Below are 20,718 nucleotides of genomic sequence, written 5' to 3' on the forward strand. Positions count from 1 at the left end.
TGAAATTGCACACATTTTCATATATAAAACGTTATGTAATGGGTAATATAAAATGGTGCAAAAATTACGAGAAAGTGACTAAAGAATTTCTGAGATTTTCAGCAGAGTTAGCGAGCATGGACGTAAGGAAAGTTTTTAAAAAAATTCACCAAAAATCGAAATATTGTGCTAGAGACTTCTCATTTGTTGCAAAATGAAGGTAAATGATTGAATATCACTAGAATGTAAGAGTTTTAGCTTACAATTGCATTTTTCGACCATTCCGGTAGAGTCAAAGTTGACCAAAGGTTGAAATTTCGGCACTTATCGTGATTTATATGAAAACATTTCAAAATTGATAAAAGCTACAACCATGAATTAATTTTTGTTGTATTCTACATGAAATTGCACACATTTTCAAACTTTATGTAACAGCTAATATAAAACAGTGCAAAAATTACGACAAAGTGACTAAAGAATTTCTGAGATTGGAAGAGCCTGACGCCGTCTCTTCCAAATGTGTGTTCGTCGTCCATCGGAGTGGCAAGACGTTTGGCATCTTCACAAACAGAAGCATACACACAGTCTGATACAGAAGATTCGTTGGAACATTATGAGTACATGATTAGAATGCTTGAATGGCAATGCAAGTAGTGATGATTGTACACACATCAAGACAACAATGGTTAGGGAGAAACAGACGGAAATATTGTATGGTTGAAATCGCGTTCCTTTAGAGAAAGAAAACGAGATGCTCTTGTTGTCTTGTCCACTCCGAGACGGCGTCAGGCTCTTACAAGATTTTCAGCAGAGTTAGCGTGCATGGAGGTAAGGAAAAAGTTTTTTTCAAAAATTCACCATAAATCGAAATATTGTGCTAGAGACTTCTCGTTTGTTGCAAAATGAAGATAAATGATTGAATATTACTAGAATGTAAGAGTTTTAACTTACAATTGCATTTTTCGACCATTTCGGTCGAGTCATAGTTGACCGAAGGTTGAAATTTTGGCACTTATCGTGATTTATATGAAAATGTCAAAATTGATAAAAGCTACAACCAAGAGTTATTTTTTGTTGTATTCTACATCTAATTGCGCACATTTTCATACATAAAACTTTATGTAAAGGCTAATAGAAAACGGTGCAAAAATTACGACAAAGTGACTAAAGAACTTCCGAGATTTTCAGCAGAGTTAGCTGATGCTTTCTTTTGGGATAAGAAAGAAATTCGTGCATGCGCAGCTGGGTCACGCTTGTAAACAAAACAATAGCGTGATCCATTAACTCCCAGCATCCCTCAAGGCGAGATTTAAAATTTTTCGCAAACGAGGCCTATAAGTATTTTTCCGGGAATATTTAAAAAAACTTTTTGTAGTCGACATATTTTACGTCCACTTGGCACCCAACAGACAACTTTTGTCGACGTAAAATACATCCAGTCGGCGTTAAAGGGTTAATAGGTAAGAAAACCATGAGTAAAATGGGTATGACTATAAATTTAAATGAGAACTGTGTTAAAATAGAAGTATTAGGGGAAATGAAGATAAAGTTAAGAGAAGACAAACAGGGCCACTTAAGAATACCAATTTTGAGGAGGAAGGTAGAAGAAGAATTGTTACTGGAGGGATGGAAGGAAAGAGTCTATGGGAAATTAAAGGTGCAATGATGAAGTTACACCTACAGTTTGGTCAAAGAAGTGGAGATAAAATATGGAAGCTAACATAAGAAGCACAGTGGAGTGATGGTTTGAGACAGAAATAAAACGCGGAAATAAAGTTTCTAACAGACTTGACTGCAAGTTGTGATGTATGTAAAAGATATAAAAGAAACCCAGCTAAACCGGTAGTGGAATTTTCTTGGAGTAAAACATTTAATGAAGTTGTAGCAATGGATGTGGGAGAGATAGAAGAGAGAAAGTTCTTGGTAATGGTAGATATGGCAACGAGGTATTGTCAGGCTTTATGGATAAAAAACAAGAAACCAGAAACTATTATAAAGACACTTTTTGATGGGTGGTTTGCTATATTTGGAGCACCTTCTAAAATATTATCAGACAACAGGGGAGAATTTCAAAATGAAAAATAAGGAGGATGGCAGAAAGATGGAATATTAAAGTATTGGCCACAGCAACTGAATCTCTATGGAGCAATGGAATGTGTGAAAAGACTGTAGGCATAATCAAAGAAAGCTTAAGATGAAAGATGAAGTGGATTGGTCCATAGCACTAGGCTGGGTAGTGAGTGCTAGGAACTGCTTAATAAATAATGTTGGTTTCTCCCCTAATCACTTAGTATTTGGAAAAAACCCTTCTTTGCCAAATTTAATGGGAGAAGAAAGTTCAAGTCCTGCAAGCAGAGAGAAAGGTATGGAAGAAAGCATAGTTAGGGATACACTGAATGCAATGCATAAGGCCAGAGAAATGTTTATAAAAAATGAGTCTTGTAATAAAATAAGAATTGCTTTAAACAAAAATGTCACAGAACATAAATTTGAAGAAGCAGTAGTGGGAGATGAGTATTCTATACGAGAGAAAATGAAAATGAATGGAGAGGACCTTCTCAGGTAGTGGGAGTATCGGGTAAAGCAGTAGTGGTTAAACATGGGGATTCTCTAAGAGAAGCAGCTAGAATACATGTTACTAGGATTCAAAGACTATCACCAGAAAAAGAAAAGGTACCCAAAAGATAAAACACACTGTGAAGGATGAATCCTGTGCATCAAAGGAAGGGAATGTAGATATGCAGGAAGGAAAGGAGATGATAATGGGCTGGAGAAGGAATGCAGATATAGAAGAGACTATAGAAAGAGATCTGGCAGAGGAAACACTGGAAGATGAAGGGGAAAGTGAGGTAATAGAAGGTGAGGTAATAGAAGAGATACCCAAATTCAAAAAGGGGAAACAGCTATAAACAAAAATACAGGACAAGTAGAAGAATGGACTATATTAAGTCTTGCAGGAAAAAGATCAAGCAAATCTTGGGTTGATTCGTACAATGGAGAAGACTCACAGTCAGGTGACAAAGGATGGGTTAACTTAAGAGATTATAGTCATGTAGAAATAATTGAAGATGAAGAACAGGTTTTGCTAGGATTTGAAAACAGAAGCATAATTGAAGCTAAAGAAAAAGAACTGCAAATTGGAGAGAAAACAAGGTATATGCGGAGGTAAATGACGTTGCACAAAAAGCTATATCTACAAGATGGATAGTAGTTGAGATGGTAAAAGGGGGGAAAGGATATGTAAAGCAAGACTGGTAGCTAAGAGGGCTAAGAGGTTTTGAAGAAGAAATGGCCGGATGGGAAAAAGACGCTCCTACATGCAATGCTAAAATTTAAAAATTTTGTTTGACAGTAAAAAACTGAAAGATTGGAATTGTTATACATTAGATGTAAAAACTGTGTATTGTACCTACAGGGTGATGAAATATAATGAGCAGTTTATTTAAAACCACCTAGTGAAGATAGTTGGAATGGATTATGGAAATTGAAGAAAACTGATTATGGGCTCAAGGATGCAGCAAAGGCAGGGTACTGTAAGGTGGTGAAAGTGGTGGAGGAGCTTAAAGGCGAGAGAAGTAGATTAGAACCTAATATATTCTTTTGGAGGAAAGACAATAAACTGAATGGTATTTTATGTACACGTGCAGATGATTTTTGCTATGGAAGAACTGAAAGATTTTTAAAGGAAACAACTGGGAAATTGAAAGGGAAATTGCAAGTAGGAGAACAAGATAATAAAAGTTTTAAGTACATAAGGGTAATAGTAGAGCACAGGGAAAATGGAATTTGTCTTCATTAGTGGCACTATATAAATTCTGTAAGAGAACCAGAAGCTAGAAGATTTACAGGTAATAGAGTTTTAGGACAAAAGGAGTTAACAGAATACAATATAGGTCAGCGGTAGGACAGTTGAATTGGGGATCGCTACATACCAAGCCAGAAATATCATACGACGTTAGTGAATTAAGTAAAGCTTTTAAAGAAGGAACTTAAGATACGAAAAAGCTGATTAAAATAGTGAGAAAAACTAAAAGCGTAATGGGAGAAGTGATAATAAGTTAGAAGAAGAAAAGATTTATTGGCAAGCCTATGCAGATGCTTCATTTGGGAATACTGAAGACAGCCATACACAACTGGGTTATGTGATATCTTTGACAGATGGTAAGAGGAGAAGTCCCATATGGCGGAAATCCAGAAAATCCTGAAGAGTAGCAAAGTCCACCAATGAAGCAGAAGCTCTACGTGTGGGGGAGGCCACAGAAGGATTGATATATTTCAAACCTTTGTGGCAAGAGATAGTAGGAGGGAGAAAATTAGAAGCATTGGTCAAAACTGATAGTAAAACCCTAATGACTGCAATAAAATCAAGTACTGGAGTAAGTAGTAAGAGATTAAAAATTGATATTGCAGCAATAAGAGAAACAATAAAATCTGGAGAAATAAAGGAGGTGAGATGGATAATAAGAAAGCATTAAATAGCTGATGAAATGACTGAAGCTGGAGTTTCAGGGGGGAATATTAGAAATTACGTAGAGGGTAAAGAATTGGAGAATAATTAAGATTAGAAGGATTAAAACAAGAAGAGTTTGGAGGGGAGGGAGAAGGATATAAGTGTGATTACATGGTAGTTTTTTAAGTTTAATCATTATTATTTTATTTTTATTTTCTGCATTAGTGAAATGGTATGGCGTTACAAAATGTATAAAAAGCACGTTTAATTTTATAAGATGTTTTTATAGCAAAACATTCTTTCTGTTTAAAAGTATCTGTTTGTGCTGTGACATCATAGGACGACAAATGGCGGAAGGGAGAAAACGTAAACAAGTGCAGGCGGGAATGTTGAAAAGACTGTGGTGCGGTAGAGAGAGCTCTCTGATGGTTAGGTTGTCAATTTTGGGTTGTAAGTCTGTTTTAGGTTTTTAGTATTTTTGGATGGGTTAGGCTAGGAAAACTTTCACTCTGTCTACATGACTCCTCATCTTAGAGGTTTGCAGGGAGATTTGGCACTTGCAGGTGACTCCATCAGTAGGTGTATGTGCATCCTTCAGGAAGCAGAAGCTGCCCTTGTACTGCTCTCCACAGTTTGACCCAGTTACCTGAGCCACGGATGTAATTATACTGCAATGGGATGCCCTGCAGCTGTATAGTTTCCCTCCTCTTGGAGTGATTCAGCAGGTACTAGGAAAGGTGTAAGAGTTGAAGGGCACCCACAATATGTTGACTGCCCTGCACTGGCCTTGAGCTGAAGGTTCCATGATGGACCTTCACTAGTGGAAGTTATCCAACATACCCTCTGAGAAAGAGGAATTTTGGTGGAAGCAACAGCACCAATTCAACTGACATGGAAAATGGGCTAAATTTGTTGCTTGGCGTAGGAAGTGGAACAAGCCTGCACTCAATGCCACTATTGCCCTAAAGCCCTAAACACAGTTTTAGTCATCTTCATACAATACCATAAGTTGACTCTACCAACTGATAAAGGCTACACGTTGGCCCCCTAGCAGCAGCACGAGAGAGAGAGAGAGAGAGAGAGAGAGAGAGAGAGAGAGAGAGAGAGAGAGAGAGAGAGAGAGAGAGAGAGAGAGAGGTGTGTGTGTGTGTGTGTTTTGGACCTAACATGTCACTTCTGCTGTATTGCTTCCCATGACTTCAGTGAGCACCCAAGCTAGATCTTAGCTCCTGAAAAGCTTAACCTGAAATGCAGTGACAGGGCTCTCCTTTGCCGCAGACTTTGTTGCAAAAACACAACATACATGGCATAACGAGATGACAACTTTTACCTATCCTATAATGGTGTTACCCTCCTCTACCAAGGATGACCCATCACTATGCCTGTTTCATACCCTGATACTCTACCTGTGGCAAAAAAGGGAAAATTGTCCCTCACCACTAAATATTGATGCTAGAAGACATCAAATTTCAAGTGCATGACAGTATCCAAGATCAAAAAGTTATCTTGAGGGCTCATTCAAGTGTCTCAGATAACACTTTTACCCAACTAAGGATTAGAATCCACAAAGTCTGAACAACATCAAGTTATAGTTTTCAAACACAAAATGGAAGTGACTTCTATTTTGCTGGTGAGGCACAGAAATGCTAGTCAACCTCCATGTTCTACCTCAGAGATGTAACAACTTGCAAGTGCATGCAAGTTTTATTTTTGGGACTAATAGTGACTTTGGGACAAACTGTATAGGTTGCAGACACCAGGGATAGTCCATTCTCCTCTTCCTCCTAACCCACCTCTGTTCTGGCACTATCAAGAAGTCCCTATGGCCAGCATACATGGTATCAGATCAAATGGGTGCTTGTCTCTTCTGCCAAGAAAACCACTGTCCAACAATACAAAAACACTTTTCATACCCCTGTCTTCTAAAACTTTTCAAGCTAACCTGTCTTGGGGCCTGTACACTCCTCTGCCTCAACATCTGTCTGTCCTCCCCCCTAAATTATTATTCTGACAGGCACATGATTAATCTGTCATAATTAAAAAGCAATGTTATAACCCAACAATCTTAAGGAGTTTTACTGGTCTACCATCACCAAATTCATTCTGTTCAGACCTTACAAGCACAAAGGATTAAGGATGACGCGGACAATGAGAAGAAACGTACTGTCAAGAGTAGTGGGGAGGTAATTCAGCTCAAGTAGGTTGGTTTAACAGCAACAGTTCTACATTGGATAAGTCCAGTTATAATTATGGGTATGTTGAAAAACTTGTTTTTGTATTATAAAACCATCATATTTTTTCCACTCCTTTCATATTGTTTGAAATATACAGCTTTTTCATGAATAATTGGTAACAAAAATTAACTCTTCTTGTCATGAATTACTCTAAACTGAGGCTATTCTACACTTTCCATGTAATTTATGAAGGCTACAATGCTAATTTGAAAGCTTTATTTAAAAAAAATATATGTTACTTATTGGATAAAAATGCTTTATTAAACTATACAATGCTCTGTCTAACCACTACTTCATCAATTTAATTCTTTTATTCATAGCTTCTATACATGCACACACTCCAGGCAGAAAGGTGTAATCGGTATGGCATAAACAGGAACAACTGTAGTGGTTGCAGTGCTAACCGAAACTTTATCTTGAAAGAATATTTCAAATTTCATTAACTGTAAGTCTGATTGCTTGAAAGGTTCAGATAGCTGAACAACTGTTAGATGGGACTTTACTGTATCAGAAAATCAGACTTTAAAAATCAGAAATAATACCATCTCTCTAAATATATGAAGCCTTAAAAACACTACCTAGCTTTAATTCAGCATAGTGCTGCATCTCATTTTTAAATGAAATTTATCATTTTAATAAATAATTTCCACTACAACATGAATCCTATTTCCACTCCTATGGCATACAAGATACTTAAAAGCAATTGGGCTGCTATAAATGAAAAGACATGAAAAGTAAATGGCAGAGAGCAATACAGGCAGCCCCCAGTTATCGGCGGGCTCAGTTACCGCCGATCTGGTTTTATGTTGCTTGTCTAGTGACAAAAATCAGTGATTTTGGTGCCGATAATCAGGTATTGGCACTGATACATACTTAACAGAGGTGCCGACCGTAGGTTATCAGTACCAATAAGCACCAAAAATCACTGACTTTTGGTTACTGTCAGGCTGTCGGAACAGAATCCCCACAGATAACCGGGGACTGCCTGTAACGCAGAGGGAGGGTGATGTAAGGAGAGGAAGGCCTTTAGTACTGACAACACTGTGTAGTGAGATTTGCTAATCAAAATCTGACTTTCCTGAAGTTCAGCCTCATAAACAACTGGCTATACAGCTTAATGATAGACTCCAAATCTCTGCTAATACATTTGTGGACGTAAATAACTGAGAAAGAGTTCTGTCTTCATATTGTAAAATATAATAAGATTAAAGTGGCTAGTAGTTTTTACAATCACTATCTTAAAATCACCTATAACACATATTATATTGTACAATCTTAACATAGCTGGAAAAGTACTATTACAAAAACGTAGTTTAGGAGGAAAGGCCTCCAAAGTCTCGGAGTGGGGCAGTATGCCAAGTAGGAAATAGGAGGAAAGTGACTGAAAGTAAAAGGCAAGAGGCAATGCGCAGGTGATAAGTGATCTACAGGAATCAACAAGAAGTTAAAAAGAATCTGTAGCTCTGCCCTCAGTGCAAGGAGGCTTAAATAGAACGGATTTAGAAACCAATGAGACATAAGGCAGTTGCCAAATTATCCCCTAACAACTAAAAGTCAGACAAAATTTACAGCTTCATACAAGCAAACTAAGGCTTTGCGTGCAGTACATTAATTCCTCCACATATTCTCCTGTCTTTCATCTTGCATACCATACACCCCATTCCAAAGACATTGCCACCCTAATGCCCAAATAAATTAAGTTCTCTTTCAGGCTTCTCTCTTTCTCTCAAAATATCCATTTATTCTACTTTCAAAATACCTCTATGTGTATCTAAAATATATGCTACTGAATATCATGGCCTTATTATTTTTCTGGTTCACTTCTAGAAACATTAAGCAGATTTGTTGTAGTCTAAGAAAGGGAGTTTATGACAATATTCCTTGAAGAAACTCAACTTTATTTGGGTAGTCATATGCATATATATCTTTTGGTGCAGAAAAAGGCAAGTGACATTTGGTTTTTCTCAACTATGGAATCCTCACAACTACATCATCCTGACTTATTAAATTATTAAGTAGTTAACTAGACTACTTAGATCATTTTAAGATCTCATCATGTAAAGCCTTCTTACTCTGCATACTTCATATTCTAAATTTTAATAACTGCTACTCAGGGTACTGATTTGGGTATAAGAAACAAAATGCCTTGACTTTAATGCAGTATACCATATTCTTATAGTATTATTATTGTGCACTACTAAAAATTTAATGTATCTGTTAAATGGATAGTTTTACATTATATCAGCAATGTATGTATACACCTAATACAAATGAAATTAATATAAGAATTTGTACATATCACCATATGACTTTTCAACTACTATACAAACTACTCTGAACAATTAAAAATAAAAACAACGGATAAACCTTTCACCACAACCATTTCATAGCCATAGTATTATGTAGCAAACAGCTTCAGGATACATGAAAACCACAACATTACTTATCTGCTAAGATTTAAACCACTGAAAAAATGCAACTGATTTAATAATACTGAGTTATAACTACTGTATATTACTGCCTAGATCAGGAATTTTACAGACTTACCCGCTTCAAAATGGATAAAAAACAAATATCACTTTTTGGAGGGCAACAGATTTTTACTTGAACAAGGTACATTTTATCAAGCTTTTTCACTGTACCCTGAGAATACTGAAAGGTACAAACAAGACTAAGTGTAATCAACTTCAGGTTGCTATTATTGTAAGTAGTTTAATTAGACTACAAATACCTTCTAGTTTCGTTGGGTTGGCTGGAAAACTTTGTTCTTAAATGAGTTCCAAATTAAAAAATATTACATTGGAACACTATGTAAAACAAGACAAAAAGGAAAGCAAGAGGCAGAAAATAGCAGGGGGGACAAAGGGACGCCACAAAGATCCTTCAGCTCTGCCTTACATTATTTAAGACGGCTATGTCCAACTCTAATACAATGCAGAACAGATTCTACCAATGGCTCTGTAAATTGCTTCTAATTTCGCTATACAGGCACAGCCATTTGGAGATGTCCAATCTTGTACAGGTTATTGTGAATCATTTAGAGTTAAAGAAACTTGTTTTGCAGTGTAAACTTAATTTCTGAGCATTCCATAACTTGGTATAAGCTATCCAAAAAATATAGCCATCTTCACTCCCAAACATACAGTATGTTAGATTTATGATTTATGGTAAAACTTTAGCTTTTTCTATGGCAGTTTTCAGAGAAAAAGGTAATACACACACAATATGAAAAAGCTGCATAAACAAACATTGCTTACAAAACAAACAGTTCAAAATATCTTTGTATGACCATTTAAGCATCTTAGCTATACAGTATGAACTAACATCCTACATAATATCCAAAATTCACACTAATATACCTTGTCATCAGTAAACTTTATATTAGCTTTTCCCCTTATAAGATGAGATGTGAAATGAGTTCTCTCAACTCTCCTCTATCCTGCTTTTGCCATATCTACTGCTCTTCCGACCAACTGTTCCTCACTAAACCTACACAAGCTTTAGATATCTCTATATTCATTTTTATAAGCCTGGACACCACATCTCTGTTCGCCACTTCCTCATTCATAATACTCTGGATATCACATATCTCTCTGTCACTACCTCAATCATAATACAATCTTTCTATTGTATATATACACACACACACACAACACACTCTCTCTCTCTCTCTCTCTCTCATGCTGCTGTTGCTCTTTCTGCTCTCTCAACCCCTGCTTTCCAAGTTCCATGTATCCTCAAGGTAATACAGACCAGCCTATCTATCAGCACATGGCACTCAAACTTCTCTCTCTTTCCCTTGCTCTTTGGGGATTCTAAACCTTTTATTCCATGTATACAGTACTTTGTAATCAATCTTAGTATTACAAAGACCTAATACCATCTATCTGACTAAAAAAAATATAAAATGATAGTTTACAATATGATGAATAACTGAAAAAGTGGGGTGTTACCTAATAAATTATCTACACAAAATTAAGTTGCTATGTAGAGGGTGAAAGAACTGAAACTGCCCTTCTTAATTCAAGATTCTGGTTTGCAATGTTTGGCAGTTTTTAATCTACCTTGCTTCTGAAAATTCAAATAAATTCCAATTTATATTAACAGCCAAGATAAGACTTACAAGTAGTTAAGTTGAAGATACTAAATATTTTAAAACCACCAAAACAACTGTTTACAATAAATTAACCACAACTATGTCTGTCAGGAATTTAACAGGAGTACACAGTACCAGAATTAAAAATTACAAGACTTATAGAAGGCATATTAGAAGTTTGTTCCTATAACTTATCCAATTCTGAAATTATGACTACCAAGGATGATTAAACAATCTAGGACATGGAATTTTAAACATGTAGGATTTTTAAATTTACCGTATATGAAAATGTAGTAGCTCTTTTTGCTATCAACTCTGTTTTTCTTAAACTTTAAAATACAGTAGAAGACTTTCTGCAGTTCAGATTATTTATCAGTCAAGTATCTTTAGAAATTATCAGAATAAAAAGAAAAGAAGGGCTGCTACCATCTGAAATGCATCAAATGACCTACATGAGTGCAAAAAGCAAAGCAGAAGTGACTTGAGACAGCAAAAGAAGTGATTTTAAAGAAAACTTTTTCAATAACGGTGACTCTAATGTATTTTAAATTAAAATACTTATGCAAAATTGCATGATAAAATATTTCTAACATCTTGGTTAAGAAAGTTACAGATTTATTACTACTAGGTAGTTGAACTAGACCATCAAGTTGAAATTCTCAACTCTCATAGGTTGGCCCAAAAGGATTATTCCGGATATGTTTTATAATTGTTTGATAAATTGCAATTCTTTAAAAATATAGAATTATTGTTTTATAATTGCTTAATAAATTGCAATTCTTAGAAATACAGAAATATTACTAGAAAACAAAATCAGCAAGTAAATAATGTATAGCACATATTTCAAGAAACCAATTTGGAGAATACCTTTATATTAGAAGAAAAAAAATTTAGCTGCAGTGAAATATGGTCAGACTGCCAAAGATGATGTTATGTTTTCAACTTAGAAACTAATTACCACTCATCTGCCATTTTTAAGTTTTCAGTTTCAAAGGCATTTTATTCTTAAATTTTATACGATGCCTTTGCCTTTTCCAACTACTACCACAATTTTAAGAATTTTAATTAATAGCTAATAAATATATATTCTTTGTCACCATAGTATTATGGTTCGTTTTTAAACCTATACCAAATGCTAACTAAAGATGAGCACAATGCTGCTGCTCAATTTTCCCAGTAACCTGACTATCAACATTTCAACGATCAATAAATCAAGAACATTAAAATAGGTTTTAACTTGTAAAAATTATCTAAACTCGTCCCTTTTACACATCACTGTTATTGTACAATTTACCTAGACCGATGAAAAAATCATATATCAAATCTAAACATAAAAATGCCAAATACAAATAAAAGAAAAAGAAATTTTCAAGGAAACAGCATGTCTGGTAAAAATTAACTTTCCACCTTTACTCATTTATTTTCAACAGTTTTTTAAAAATTTTAACTTGTATCAGTTTAGATAAACTTTCTTTGCAGCTGTCCTAAATATCTCCTGAATGAAGGACACACTTTATGTTCATAAATTTAAAACATGAGACCATCATAATAGGAGTTTACCCTCAGTGGGTATTGTCACCACATTTAAGTTGCAAGCAACACGATTAGCAGCAGAAGCTTTTTAATTATGCCATGTGAAGTGTTTACTTCCTTTTGCAAAAAACCAATAAATTAAATAAAATAAATAAAACAGACCAAAAGAATAACACTGACCTCTTCACTGGTTGACTTATCATGTCTGGATCCATTGGGGCTGTTGGAGGCCTGTAAACAAAATGTAAACAAACCACTGCATTAAACTGCTAATCATTATATCAGACTTAGAAACTCAAGACGACAAACCTGGTAACAGAGTTCAAATTTAACGACGATGGATTCCATAAGGCTATGGTAATTTTTATTTTGAAAGCAAACCAGCGATGAGCTGAAGATTCAATGATGATTTAGCAATAGAAAAGTGTCCTTTAGCTTATTCAAGATTTTTTGGCTGCTAAATGCATAATTGTTATGTAATAAGATCCCTTGAAGATTAGGTCATCAGGCCCCCCATGTGTACAACACTACTTAAAACTACAACTTCTGGCTTTCACTGAAAACCAAATTCAAAGTAGCCTTTTCATTACACATTATTCATCGTTGGAGAAAAGCAAAACAGATATCAAATGACACTTCTATAAAAAAAAAATACTTTATTAGAAATAAAACATAATATCCCACATTCATACTCTTAACAAATATTTAATATCCACTTCCCATATAAAAAAAAAAAAAAGATTATCAGTAATACTGGCCACATGCCTTCAACTGCTCAAACATCTCAATGGACTCTGGGTTCCAAGAAGAGAACTTTATTTTTTGCGTACAGTAGTCTAGGGTATAGACATAACCAATCAGCAGGGTTGGGAGGTGGTATATATAATTGTATCTGTTCAGACAAATTTATTTAATTAAAAAAAATAAGTTTTACAACAATCCCATCATATAAATTAGCATCTATTGTAATTTAGGTGGGAGGAATGAGCTGCTGAAGAAACACCTAGAATAGCAGACTTGAATCCAGGATCTAATTTAAAGCTTTTGGGACTTACATTAACAAGGAACCTAAGCCTCTAATTAGAACAGGGAACCACTAAATAAAAGCTGAAATCCTGTGACAGGCATTATAACTAGGGAGTCTGTAAATACAAGTCAATACTACAGGCTGGAAGTTTAAAATGTGGCGGTCTGACAGCCAGACCTTTCGCCTTATCATTAGCACATCCCAATGGTATCCAGACAACAAATAACTGTCTTAAAGAAAACTGTCTATAGAGGTCACTGCTTTGACGAAAGGAGTGTAAATTTTGAGAAACTTGGTATTAGCAAATTTTAAGGGTCTCTGTTTCTGCAGCTACCTTGGCACCAACTAACCTGAAGACTGAAGTTACCCACAGTTTAAGTGATTTGTCTGATACTGCACAAGCCAAAAGTTAAGTTTATCTTAGTTTAACCAGACCACTGAGCTGATTAACAGCTCTCCTAGGGCTGGCCTGAAGGATTAGATTTATTTCACATAGCTAAGAACCAACTGGTTACCAAGCAACGGGACCTACAGCTTATTGTAGGATCCGAACCACATTATGACGAGAAATGAATTTCTTTCACCAGAAATAAATTCCTCTAATTCTTCATTAGCTGGTAGGAGAGTTAAACGCTGGGCCAACAGCATGCTAGGCAACAGCTCTATCCACCCCTCCAAAGAAGAACTGCACAAGCCAAAGGTTGGCATAAAGGAAGCCTCTGCTAATGCCTACCGTGTAGCAAAGGGAATTTGGCAAGACAATTATACTTGTGCAGTGCAAATAAATACTGTACCTTAGGAGAGCTCCTGGTGTTACACACAACCAATAATACTTAGCCTTGCCTAACAAAAGGAGAAAGCTTCATTCTTAAATTTGTTTTTAAGCATATTTTTATACATTTTTATTCTTATACTGGCTAGAGATGTTGACCAAAGTCCTGAACCTGTGTTTTAGAACTTGCCAGTATTGATTGATATATTGCAATACTAGTGAATACGGTAATATTAGAGACCCTATAGTTCCCTCCAAACAGTATGATATTGTGTTATGTACAGAAACTGGCTTTGCCAATGTGGCACTTCCCCAACCTACTAATTCCAGGTTGCAAAAAACCAACACTTTACACATGCGATACCATTCACATGAAAATGGGGATGGTAGTTTATTTTAACAATCAGTACCCAATTCCTCAGACCTATGTGGGTTTCATGAGATCCAAGTTATAAAGGTTTGTAGCAGCCTTAACTTATCTGTATTCAGCTATTAACTATTCCAGCTATTAACCATCTTCATCTTATCATGGGTAAGATAAATGATGATGATGCTAAGACTTCTTTTGTGTATGCAGCCAACTTCAATGGTCACTAAAGGAAGTGGTTGAATTCTGATCCTTCTACTGAATGTCACAGACTAGGAACTTTTGACTTCACTTCTAAATCTGGCCAGGAGCAAGTTATAAATGAGGCCACACACATTTCTTGTACCTTCTTGGGTCTAATATTCATGGCTTTCCCAAGTGCTATACTGTAATGAGCGCTGTTGGTCCTCCAACTAGGACTTTGATCAAGTTTTAGTTTTTTAATGACTGATATTACGCAGGCTGTCCCTGATGTGTCTTATGGCTGTCACTAATGTTCAAGCATACCTGGGCAGGTTTGCCTATAGAGTCAAACTGAGCAGGCATACCTGAACTTAATTGTGAACAACCTGCACAGTTTTTTCTGACTGTCCAGGTAGCCTGAGCAAATAGTTGATTGTAATTGAAATGTCTGCATTGACACGACCTTCGCAGGCGTGCCTGAACTTTAGTGTGGGGAGGCCACCTTTTTGCTCAGTTCTCTTCCTGTCCTAGGTTGGAGAAGACACTCCAATCAGCAACATAGAGTGCTCAACTTTATTAAATTCAAAAGAGTTTATACCTTAATTATTGACTTATCATATTTATTTATGTGTCAATAATTGATACCAGATTAATGTATATTTATATTATTCCCACAGAAAAAGTGTATAATGAAAGCTGAAGTTTCAGCATCATTCTTGACAAGAAAAAGAGCTTGTCTTTGACAAGTAAAATTCAAAGACTATCATAACAGAATAACAAAATTACATATTTTAAATTAAGTAAAAAACTAAATGTGATTGATTATGCTGCTGATAAAGACAGTGTTATTGTGTGCTCATGCATGTTTAAAAACAACATATACAGTACTGTATCAGTTTTTAAACAAGAATAAATATCCAATACAGCGAAGTAATGTGGAACATGAATAGGCCTATCTGCATCTATTTACATTTATGCATCATGTAATTCAGTTTTCAAATGAAAACAAATTAATATTCAACACAGTAGTGGAAAAAATAAACCAACAGTTGACTGTGTGCATTTATTCATTCTTAACATCACACGTTAACATATCAGCCACTCCTTCACTGAATGTCTTTTTTTAGGCATTTATCATTTGCAATCGAGTTACTGACAGAGCACTGTCTGTTTACACCATGGCTGCTACACAGAAGTGAGCCAAAAAAACTGTGTTGTTAGTGGTGAAGGTATGCCTGGCCAGTTCTGCCTGTGCAAGCAGACCTGCACAAGTGCACCTGAACCTTTACTCTCTAAAATATGTAATACCGTACTGTAAATCTCAATCTTACTAGAATGGAATTCTGTTCATATTTGTGTGAGGAAGTTAAGGCTATGTGAGTTTATTGGTTATTTAAATGAAACTTTTGTTGACACAATGAGGCGGCAAACTCCTCCTCTCTTGTTGAATTATCATATCAAAGACAAGGCTTACTTCAATAGTAATTGATGACATGATTATCTAAAGAAACACGAGCCTTATGATCTTTGGAAAAGGAAATGGTCCAATTTAAGATTCTGCTGAAAATTAATCAAATTTTATTATATAGGAAATTTTGCCAGGTGCAAAACTCAGGTATGAATGGTGGGATACATTTAAATCTGCGCTTTTTGGAGTAGATTGGTCAGTTCCTCCTATGCTTAATCCAGTAGGCTCTGCCACTCACTATCCAGGAGGAAAGGGCAACCTATTTAGTTAATGTAGTTGACAGTACAGTTAATGTATTTGATGTCCAACTGACTACTTAGTATTTTGGTCCCATGAAAATATTATTCTATTTGATCTTTTTATTGCATGGAGGTATGACCACATCCTTCATTTTTTGTTGGAGAACTGGTAATGATCCTTCATAAGGTAAATGTTATTATCATAGCTCTAGACCTACTGATTACCACCAAATTACTACTAACTCTCATATTATCTAAAGTTTTTGAATGTATGTGGGGAGTTTGTAAGGGCCTTGGTTCTTATGAGGGTCTCCCTTCAATGTCCAGTGTTGCACAGAAATTCCTACATTCTGGTGAAGTAATCTGTATGAATTTAATTATTTTATTCGTTTATTTTTTTAATAATTTTTATTATTTTTATCTATTTATTTATTTTTATATATTTATTTATTAATTATTTTTATTTATTAATTTTTATTTTTTATTATTTTTTTATTAATTTTTTTTATTTAAGTTTATTTATTTATTAATCTTTATTTATTTTTATTTCTTTATTTATCTTTATTTATTTTTATTTTTTATTTATTTTTATTTATTTTCACTTCTTATTGTACCTGGGCAAATGGGAGTTAGGACACCATTTTTTAGTGTTATTATTGAATTTCAAACTAACTACTGTATTGAAAAGTGATCACGGGATTGTGATCTCTGGTATTCCTAAGGGTAGCATTCTTAGCCTATTCCTTTTCATACTAAATAAACTCAACATGTGGTCTCGCCCCAGTTCCTTGTTGGGCGAGCAGGTTCCGTTCTCAGCTACCACACTGTTGGTCGCGAGTTCGAATCTCCAACCAGCCAATGAAGAATAAGAGGAATTTATTTCTGGTGATAGAAATTCATTTCTCGCTATAATGTGGTTCGGATTCCACAATAAGCTGTAGGTCCCGTTGCTAGGTAACCAATTGGTTCTTAGCCACGTAAAATAAGTCTAATCCTTCGGGCCAGCCCTAGGAGAGCAGTTAATCAGCTCAGTGGTAAACTAAGACATAATTTTTAACTTGTAAACAATCTTGTTGCTTATGTAGATTAAGCTACTCCCTTTGCATCCATTTAATAATAATTATGCAGTTGCTGAATTTTTTACGAGATTTAGCTATAATAAGTGCATTAAGGAAATTATGGGGGATAAGGTTGAACCATAACAATCATACCATGACTGTTAGTAGGTCTAAGCCATTGGACTCCTCTACCCTTATCTTTTAACTAACAATGTTTCTTTAACTGCAAGCAACTCAAATTCAAGGTGTCATTCTTGACTACAGATTTAACTTTTGGAGGCACATGCAGTCAACCTCTTATTAGCTTGTAATAAAACTTGGTATACTGTGAGTCTTTGAAGATTTTGGGTATTCGTGTATCCTAGGGAAATCTTTTATTCTTCCAAGTTTTGAATACTGGCCCCCTGTTTGGTTTTCAACAGCCGCCCCAAATCTTAAATTGTTGAACAAAATTTTGAGTTCAATAACATTTCTTATCCCTGACCCTTGGTGGAATATTAACCTCTAGCACTGTCATTTAATTACTATATTTACCAGCATATAAGAAACTTAAAAAAAATTTAAAAAAAAATTAAATAAAAAGCAGCTCATGGATATTCATAGCGTATCTTGCAAAGTGAAGGTCAAAAATACAAGATCACTTATATGCTATGAGCAATAGGGTTTGGTAAACAAAATATTGTAGTCTACCATAACAATAAAATTTGTACTAAACAGGTAGAAATGTTTTTACAAAATAATAAATAACTAGTTTTACACAATCATTAAATAGACTTTTAATTGGCAGAACGCATTCAAGTATATGAATCAAGCATTTCAAAGAAAACAATTCCAGCACATTTGCTTGGTCAACTCCTGGAACCTTGTGAACACTCTACTGATATTCATTCTTCTGTGCAAAGTTCCATCTAGAGAGAGAGAGAGAGAGGGGGGGGTACCGGAGTTTATAATTAATATGTTTGTACAACAAAACTCTTTTGTAAAAACTGTCTAATATAAACCCATTAATCATAAAACTGGAGGATGAAGCAAATGCAGCCAAGAGAGAAAGACATAACTGCCAGAAGTTGTAAGGGCAAGGTGAAAATTAACTTGACTATGAAAGGGAGAAGGGCAGACAGGTGGCAAGACAGTGGAGGAAACAGCAAACAAAGCGGGTAACACATCACCACCAAGGGTAATTGGGAGGCCCTCAGATATGGGAAGCACCAATGGAAAAGAAAATCCATTTGGAAACCGAGGCCAGAAGATCAAGCAGAAGTTGGGGCAGAATGGAGGAGAAGAAAGCCTTGTTCGAAGAAATCAGCAAGTTGACCCTCAAAGCTGTGGAGCAATGAGCTTAATCTGATGACACCAACAGAAGACGAAGAAGACTGCTTGTAATAAATATGATGTTCCCCACATTAACAACAATGTTCTGAAGACCAATCCTTGCAGAATGCATAAATAACTGTGGGCACTGAAATGCAGTCTATCTAAAGGACAGCATAACAGTGGACTTAGCATTTTTGCCTGCATAGTATACTGATCCATAATGACAAAGGGAATGAAATACAACAAACACAAATAAAAGCACACAATAGGGTGAATAGAAGTGGATAACCAAAGGTAACCATTACTGTGAAATCATCAAAAAGGAAATGAATGGCCTCAGCAAATGTTACTAAGCAAATAATTAACCCTGATAGATGAAAGACCGGGGGAAACTAACAATAACAGCCCCTAGAATACAAATACAGTACAGAAAACCCACTGGATTTATGTAAAAGCAGATCGTACACAAAATGAAAAGTGTGAAAACACTGAAAATGAAGTCTTGCTGATGGCACACTGCTAAATGCACTATAAATGTTCATAAGTACTGAAGCAAATGTCAACATGTCTAACCACTACCAAGATCCAGAGAAGAATGAATGTCACTATAGTACCTGCAAGTATCTGGGAGGTGCATTATTTTAAGTGATGGAAGTGCTTTGTGCAGCTGAATGGGTTCCAAACAGTATAAGGTTATTTACAGTATAACAGGGTAGTATGAACAAATTTCAAATTTCCTATTATATAGTTTATATATGAAAGTAAAAATTATCAAATAGGCAAAAGTCAAATAAAAGTGCCATCTCAGGATGAACATCTTTTATCAGTTTTTATGAATAACTACCACTGGTAGCTATTATCTAATACATAGTAGTGATCTCTTCTTCAAAGAAATGTCACAGTAAAATAAGTCTATATATATTTACCTAAATAATAAATAAAAACTCATCAGATATCGTTCAATACTATCTGAGGTGAAAATCCATTCTAGTCATTTGATTCATGCAACAGTCCAATCAGACAGGTTTTATGTATCTATGAATTAAGCAACTAACTTCAACATTAGTAAAGTACAATCATTATGCACGGGTCATTGTCTTCACTTAGCAGTGATTTTTGTCAGCTTTCATCAAATCTGCCCTTTAGCCTGAGCTGCTTCTACATAATCTCCAAAAATGCTGAATGTTCATGAGAGAGAGAGAGTTAGTTCTTTCCTATCTAAAAACTATAGAGTCCATTGAGGAGCTTGTGTGGTGTTAGCCATCTAACCAACAGATGAGCATTTTCTTTTCTTTTAGGGATGGTATGTCTAGTTTAGTGAAGACCAAGAATGTGGGCTATGTAAGTAATGGGCTTATTATGAATGAAACTGGCATTTTTAACTAGCACCAATGTCAGTTATGAAAGAAAAGAGAAAATTATAAGGAACTTCCAATGAAAGACTAAGTGGAAATATAATAATAATGTTGCAATGACAAAAGCGGACTGAGAAAATTCTTCATAAAACAAACATCGTAGGTTCTCACACATATTCTTAAGTAGTGCAACATTACCAATAAGTTATAAATCCTAACTCAACACTGCCTGACATAGCATCATGAAATGATTCATAGATCCAGTAGGAATTCAAAATTCAAGACCAAGATAAATTAACTATCCACTACTGCATGACGCAACCTGATATTAAACTGTATCCCCTTTTTAATATAGCATAAAAAAGAATGCTTTCAGGGGTGAAGTCTGTGCTGTCCTAATATGAGGATCAAAACAAAAAGAAAAGTCAAGTTGAATTCACCATACAGAGTAAAGTGTCCACCCTGTTGTCATTAATCTTTAATTGGTAATAATAAGTATCAGTAAGAATTTCTAATTTACTCAAACAATTAGTTTATATTCAGATCACAAAAGTATTATCTAAAATTTAATGATTGCTTCTATTATTACAACAAATTCCGCATAACCGGAACAAAACACCTAACAACCCCCACTGGACAAAGT

General features: G+C 35.3%; 1 protein-coding gene across 29 annotated transcripts in view; it reads right to left on the reverse strand.

Moving 5' to 3' along the window:
- msn (serine/threonine-protein kinase msn) overlaps positions 1 to 20,718 on the reverse strand; it is a 289,523-nt gene that overhangs the window by 90,803 nt on the left and 178,002 nt on the right. For 27 of the 29 annotated variants that reach the window (XM_067128891.1, XM_067128885.1, XM_067128876.1 and 24 more), the window contains one exon: positions 12,473 to 12,523. The exons of the other annotated variants lie outside the window; for them this stretch is intronic. In XM_067128891.1, the coding sequence (XP_066984992.1) occupies positions 12,473 to 12,523 (51 nt within the window). The remainder of the gene's footprint in view (positions 1 to 12,472; positions 12,524 to 20,718) is intronic. 29 annotated transcript variants of the gene reach the window in all.

This window comes from Macrobrachium rosenbergii, chromosome 27 (genome assembly GCF_040412425.1).
Source record: "Macrobrachium rosenbergii isolate ZJJX-2024 chromosome 27, ASM4041242v1, whole genome shotgun sequence".
In the NCBI taxonomy this organism is placed as follows: domain Eukaryota; kingdom Metazoa; phylum Arthropoda; class Malacostraca; order Decapoda; family Palaemonidae; genus Macrobrachium; species Macrobrachium rosenbergii.